This window comes from Chrysochloris asiatica, unplaced genomic scaffold, assembly GCF_000296735.1.
Source record: "Chrysochloris asiatica unplaced genomic scaffold, ChrAsi1.0 scaffold00291, whole genome shotgun sequence".
Classification (NCBI taxonomy): domain Eukaryota; kingdom Metazoa; phylum Chordata; class Mammalia; order Afrosoricida; family Chrysochloridae; genus Chrysochloris; species Chrysochloris asiatica.
This window is the reverse complement of record NW_006408809.1, coordinates 1386084-1393319: the sequence shown is the minus strand read 5'-3', so window position 1 is coordinate 1393319 and position 7236 is coordinate 1386084. Positions and strand designations below refer to the sequence as shown.

The 7236-nt window shown below is 40.7% G+C and overlaps 1 protein-coding gene across 1 annotated transcript in view; it reads right to left on the bottom strand.

The window, feature by feature from the left end:
* Positions 1 to 7236, bottom strand: part of IL31RA (interleukin 31 receptor A) — a 63039-nt gene that overhangs the window by 35755 nt on the left and 20048 nt on the right. Inside the window, exons 6-7 of the mRNA XM_006874650.1 lie at positions 6233 to 6398; positions 687 to 766 (exon numbers count right to left, since the gene is read on the bottom strand). Of these exons, the coding sequence (XP_006874712.1) occupies positions 687 to 766; positions 6233 to 6398 (246 nt within the window). The remainder of the gene's footprint in view (positions 1 to 686; positions 767 to 6232; positions 6399 to 7236) is intronic.

The window sequence follows — 7236 nt, the reverse complement described above, 5'->3', positions numbered from 1 at the left end:
CAGAACAGCAGGTAGTTTCAAACTGCTGACTGTGAGATTAGCAGCCCGATTCATAGCCACAGATGGCACTTAATAATAACAACACAAATATTTGCCCTTTTTATCATTTATTATCTCTTCCTTTTTTCTGTCATTTTTCCTATCTTCGCTCATCTCCTTTTCCTCCCTTCTTCTCATACCTGAATGACCTATATTCAGCTTTGTTCTTCATTCCCAGTTCCCCACCTTAGAAAGGACTATTGAGGTCATCTTCTGCCTTTGCAGTATATGTTACTACGCTTTTGTTCAGTAGGCAATGACCTTGAAAACACACCAATGAGTTGCCCCTAAGTGACTTGTGGGTGGAGCATGTAGAAATTTCCATTGTCTTTTAGTGGAGGCCAACCAGGTTTCCTCAAGGAGATAGAAGTTCCTTGTGAACTTCACTTTAGGTTCCTACCCTAACTTCTAATATTCCAGACCAAAGCAAGACATAGACCAGTGTCTGTAATTTTAGTTGAAACTTCTTTAAGATGATCTGTGTGACTATTGTAGGCTGGGAAATGTTTGTAGGATTTTGAGACATTATAAAGTACTAAAAGAAAAGAAATTCAAGAGGTGAAAGCTCAAGTTCTTGGAAGTGTAAGAGGTCAAACATTATAAAACTAAATGAAAGAATGAATGAATGAAGCCTAGATGGATTTCACCTTCCACAACAATTGCACTGGCCTTCTTCCATCTGCCTCAAGAGGTCTCAGGACTCTCCATAAATCCAGGCCAAATGGAGCTGTGAAAAACAAGAGTGAGAGGTTCAAGTCAGACAGGAGGAGGTTACAACAGGAGATGAGGAGAGTCAGGTGGGCTGCCTTCAGAAAAGGCAGTTGAGAAGCGTTTGTTTGAGCGAGCTAATGTGAGTAATTTGGAAACCGTTGGGGACAATCAAAGGATTGGAATCAATCAAAGGTAAAGAACTGTTCTTAAGTCTGACAATGTGATGTAAGATATCTGGATTTATGTATGACACCTTCATTCATGGCATTTAAGGTATAAAAGCTGGGAATGACAATGGATAAGGATCAATATAATTATATAGTTATGTATTAGAGTCCTGGTGTGTAGCCTAGGATAAGTAGTGGGCTACTAACCGCAAGGTTGGTGGTTCAAACCTACCAGCCACTCCTTGGAAACACTACACAGGGTTGCTATGAGTTGGAATGGACTTGAGGGCACTCAGTAACAACAACAGTTACGTATTGAATTGTGTCCGTCCTACCAATTGTATTGTAAATCCTAACCACTATACCTATAGTCACAATCCCATTTGGGAATGAGTTTTCTTTCTTATGTTAAGAGACAGTATCAGTGTAGGGTGTGTATTAAGCCTTTGAGATTTTAAATCTTGGAGATATTTAAAAAAAAATTTTTTTTTAAACCTTTGAGATATTAAAAAAAAATCATTTCAGCAAAGAGAAGCAAGTGGAGATGGAAGAAGACAGATACCATGCCAGTTGAAGATCACCAAGGAGTCAGAGAACAGAAGCTGAGATAAGGATCTGCCCTGAGAACAGACAGAGAGGAGAGCCTTCCCCCAAAGCTGGCCATCCTAAATTCACACTTCTAGCTGCCTACACTGTTAAAAATCCATCTTTGTTGATTAAATACCTGTGATATTTCTGTGACAGTAGCACTAGGTAAGTAAGATATGTAAAACATATCCATGAGGCTTCAGAACGTTTGTGGATGGGGACTAGGGCTGAGAGTGAAGTGGCCAGCTGCTCTGAAGTCCAGGAAGGCATGCATGAACTCCCAAACTTGCACCTAGTACCCATTTGACCTAGCTTGGATGGCTAGCTGACCAGAATGTGACCAGATGGAGATAAAGATGTTTGATACTGTGAGCAAGTGCAAATTGCTACAATTTGATGAATTGGACTTTTACTTATGGATGCAGTTGCTCAAAATTCCATCAGAAAATAAGGATTCTTCATATTGAGGATCAAGTTTGGTTCCTCAGTGTACTAGATTGATAGGAATGGGCAATTTAGACATTGGTTATCAAAATAAAGGAGGGTGGGCAGAGTATAAAGGCATGAAGTGACTGGTTTACAAGCTTTCATGAGTGTGCTTAGTTTCAAAATGAGGGGGTTGGTTTAAGATAAATCCCCACCGAATAGTTTCCCACTTTTCCAGGTGAATCTGGTGAAGGAGATGAGGGATGATGGTGATAGGATTTTATGATTCAATTCTGAGTAATGTTAGCAGAATTAATTGTGATTCTCATAACTGTAATTGTAGATGTGTAAACCCTGTACAGGGTCGCTAAGGGTCGGACCCGACTCGATGGCACTTAACAACAAACAACAACAACAACAACTAAAAGGGGGGAGTTCACTTCAGGGACAGATGATCCAGGACCACCAAGAAGAAAGAGCATGAGATCCTACCTAGAAAAGCAGTGACCACAGAGACAGTGGCAGAGGTGATGGCATGGAAAAACAGAGCAGCTGAGGACTCTAGGTGCATTGACTGAGTAAGGCTGTATGCCTGCAGGCTGGAGGCTGGCTTGCAGAATATGCTCTATGGGTGTTTAAATTAATATATAGATACCTGTTTTGTTTTTATGTGTACAGAAAACATTTTTGCCTTTTTGAAGAAAAAAAGAAAGAAGAGAAAGTAGAAGAGGAGGAGGAAGTAGACAAGAAAAAGAAGGGGGAGAAAGAATACTACAGACCAGGAAAACATCTTTGATCCCCTCCTCCCATCCTGGCCCTCTACCTCCTACACCTAACCAGTTGGCAAGTTCAGGTCGTTTTTCTGTTTAGTACATATGGTATTACTTTTCCCCATGTCATTTATGACTAAATACAACATGGAAATATAACTTGGAAACCTAGCTGGGCTACTCCAGAAGGGGTATGATTGAGGAGCATGGAGGGAGTGTGAGTTGACGGGTTGTGAATTCAGACTCTAAGCATTCAAATCTCTAACTCTGTGCTCATCATATGCTGTCTAACTGGAAGGAAATTGCTTAAGCTGTCTATGTAACAGTTCTCAACTACAAAATGCTTATAAGGATTTAATGAAAAGCATTTACTACCTTGCTGATGCTAGTAAGTCCTCTAAAAACATCCACTCTCCTTAACCTGTGGGGCCACCTCATTCTCTCTGAAACTATTTAAAAATGGAAAAGTGACATATATTAAGAAAGGGCAGAGGTTAAGTCACTTCTACAAACTGCATAACCACAATTCTGTTTCCAGTCCCCAAGAAGATACCGCTCTGGCCCTGCCAGCCATCACTACTCTGAAGGAACCAGTGATCTGTGTTTTGTTATTAGAGGTTGTTATTTGCTATGCTTGTTCTAGAACTTTCTAGAATGTGAGTTCCTTTGCTCAACTTAATGCTTTTTTGAAGTTCATTCATATTGTTGTACACGTTGATCATTTCTTTTCTTTTTTTTTTTTTTATAATTGCTGAGGAGTATTCCATTGTATGGATGAACAATAGTATTGAACCATTTACTAATTAATGGGTGTTTGGGATATAAAATTTGAGATCATTAGTAATAAAGCTGTTATGAACATTTGTATACAATTTTTTTTTAAAAAAAGTTTGTAGGAAACTGGAATGAAAAGATAATGGAGTTTTTCTACAAATATTTGAAGCCATCCTTGTATGTTATTGTTAAGTGCCATCAAGCTGATTCCAGCTAATAGCAATCCTGTATAGGTTTTCCAAGGAGCACCTGGTAAGTTTGAACCACCAACCTTGTTCAAACAGACCTTGTGGTCAAGTGCTTATCCTACAGTCCCTACTCATGTGACTGTATGCCCAACAGAACGAAACACTGCCTAGTCCTGTGCCATCCTCATAATTGTTACGCTTGAATCCATTGTTGCTGCCACTGTATCAATCCATCTAGTTGAGGGGGGGTCTTCATCTTTTTCACTGACCCTCCTCTTTACCAAGCATGATATCCTTCTCCAGGGACTAGTCCTTCCTGACAATATGTCTAATCAAATGGCATGCTGTTGTTGTTATGTGCCATGGAGTCGGTTCTGATTCATAGCAACCCTGTATAGGGTTTCTGAGGCTGTAAGTCTTTATGGGAGCAGAAAGCCTCATCTTTCTCCCACAGAATGGCTGGTAGTTTCGAACTGCCGTCCTTGAAGTTCACAGCCTGAAATGTAACCACTACACTACCAGAGAAGAATGGAACTTTAGGATGACAAGGAGGCCAACTAGCCAAATTCCTGGTCAGCTGTAGTTAGACTAAGGATGAACACCTCCAATGAGAGTTTCAGATAAGTTTCTGGAAATTCAGAAGATAATCAATTGTTCAGACATATGACGCATATGAGTGAATGCACCACACATCTACTAACACTAGCTTGGTCTTCTGGGAAACTCACCCAGGATCCAGAGGAATAAACTGTTGCCATTTGAACCAGGAAACACAGATGTTAACCCCAGCAATTGCCTGAGGGACTTGGTTATGAGAATGAATAAAAAAGGGCCTGAATCTTGACTCTGAGGGAATTTATGGTCTAAAATCCACAACTTTTACAAACAATGCAAAAGGAAGGTTATAAGGGTCAGTATTTTTGCATTCTATTTCTACATTTCAGAGGATATGTGGACATCACCAAGCATTCCCTAATTAATCATCTTTTATTGCATTAGGCCAGAGTATGCCTGTGATAGATAGCCAGGTCCTAATCCTGGAGCCTATGAACATGGCTTTATATGACAAAAGAAACTTTGTTAATATGATGATGTTAGGATCTTGAGAGGGAGAGAGCATCCATTAGGGTGCCCTAAATGTAATCACAAGTTCTTAGGAGGGAGGCAGGGGAAGATTTAACACAGAAAAGAAAAAGGTAATGTGGAGATGGAGTAAAGATAGGAATAATGGGCTTTGAAGATAGAAGAAAGGGCCACAAGTCAAGCTAAGAAAAGGATTTGGAAATTGGGTTTTCCTTAGAGCCTTTAGAAGGAAACAGCCTGGATGACACTGAGTTAAGCCCAGTGAAACTAATTTCAGACTTCTGATCTCCAGAAAGGTCAGAGAATATGTTTATGATGTTATAGGATAAGCACTGGACTACTCTGAACTTATCAACTGCTCCTTATAGGATCCCTACATAGGGCCACTATAAGTCGGAATCAACACGACAACACTTAACAGCAACAAGCTACCAAGCTGTGGTAATTTATGGGAAACAAATACATTCATCATACATTTGCCACTAGGCAAGGTCCTTGATTTACAGAGAATGGTTTCTGCCTACTAGGCTGCCCAACCACCCACTAACCCCTGTGTCATTCTTGGTATAATGGAAAAGACACAGCTTTGAAGCTGGTTAAACTTAAGTTGGAATAAAAGGCTCTGAGCATATTTATTCACCATCTCTGAAACTCAACTTCGTTATCTCCAGTGGTATTTAATAGGTGTGGCACTGTAAGATAAGTACTAGACTGCTAACCATAAGGTCAGTGGTTCAAATCCACCAGTTGCTCCTCAGAAACCTTATCTATAGGAACTTACTCCACAGCACTTAACAACAACTTGTGAAGGTTAATAATAACAATAGGAAATCTGGAATTTATTGAATGCTTACTATGGTGTGAACACATGATTTTATTTAATCCTTACATTAATACCAAAAAGTAGGTACTAGTATTGACTCAGTTTTACAAATTATACTTCAGTATAGAAAGAGGGAACAAATAGGAAACTAAGGCTTAGAGACTACCTTGTCAACTTGCCTGTTGTTGTTGTTAACTGTTGTCGAATCGGTACTGGCTCATAGAGACCCTGTATAGGGTTTCTGAGGAGCAGCTGATGGGTTTGAACTGCCGACCTTGTGGTTTACAGTCCAGTGCTGATCCTCCAGCACCACACCAGGAGTCCTGTCAATTTGCCTAAAGCTACTCTATAGTCAGGTTGGGATTTAAGCCACGCCCACTGGCTGTTCTTAATGATCACATGTGATTTATGACCCATAAGTGCTCTTTGCCTTCCTCTCTTCTGCCCTCGGAGTCATTGCATAGCCCTCTTGCCTTTGGGGCACTAACAGAACTAATACTAGCAGAAGAGGTAGGCCTCCTCCTGTGGGCTAAAGTGGAGAGACAAAATAAACTCTCCAGATCCTGGGATTCCATGATTCCAACACTGATAAAACCCACAAAGGGTGGACCCAGGCACCCCTCACCCAGAGCAGGCAGAAAGAAGTTTCCAGGACCAGCTTGCCTTGTTCTTCAGTTGTTCCCATTTTTTCTTGACTCCAGTCACTCCAGAACTGTGACCCCTCGGCCATACATCGCAGAGCTATGACATATTCCGTAAATGCCTGAAGATCTGTGAGGTTGTATACTTGTTTTAAGTGGATATCTTCCGTGCTGAAGTTGACTTCCTTCTGAAAGGCATAGAAAACCCTGAGTTGAAAGGCAGATAGCATTTCTCCAATTTCCCTCCTCAATCTCCAACCCAATCTTACCTGTTAGAAATAGAAACACTGAATCTTAATTTTTAAGTATATTATTTTCATAAATAATAACTTCACATGAGCCAGGGAACAAGTTACACCTAAAGTGATGTAACCATGAAATGAACAAGCATTGCCCTTCCCATTTCTTGTCTCTAAGCATGTGAGGTGGGATTCATGCCTCTGTACTGGGTCTGAATGAGCAGATTGTTGCTGTGTGCTGTTCTAGATGATCCAAGGTGGAGCCCTGTGGCCCAGGGCGACGTTGGACAGAGTGTCAAGTCCAGAGGTGACTCCTACAGCTAGAAATATAGTCTCATGGAACAGTAGGTGACAGAGACTTTAAAAGCATCAAATTCAACTCTCCTGTCATAGATGAAATCCAAGGGTTAAGTGTCCACAGACAACTTCAGTTTTTGTTACTGGCAGAATTAGCACCAGAACACATAAGTTGTCACTCCTAGGCTCTGTGTTTTTAACCAAGTCAAGGTGCTAAGTGGCTAAGCAGCCTGGTTATATAAGCTTATTTTGACACTTTTTTTTTTTTTTTTTTAAGGTTTTTATTGTGGATTAAGGAGCTCTGGTAGCATAGTGGTTACAAATCGGGCTGTGAACCACAAGGTCAGCAGTTCAAAACTACCAGCTGCTCCACGGGAGAAAGATGAAGCTTTCTGCTCCCGTAAAGATTTACAGCCTCAGAAACCCTGTTCAGGGGCGCTATGGGTCGGAACCTACTCGACGGCACTTAACAACAACATTGTGGATTGAG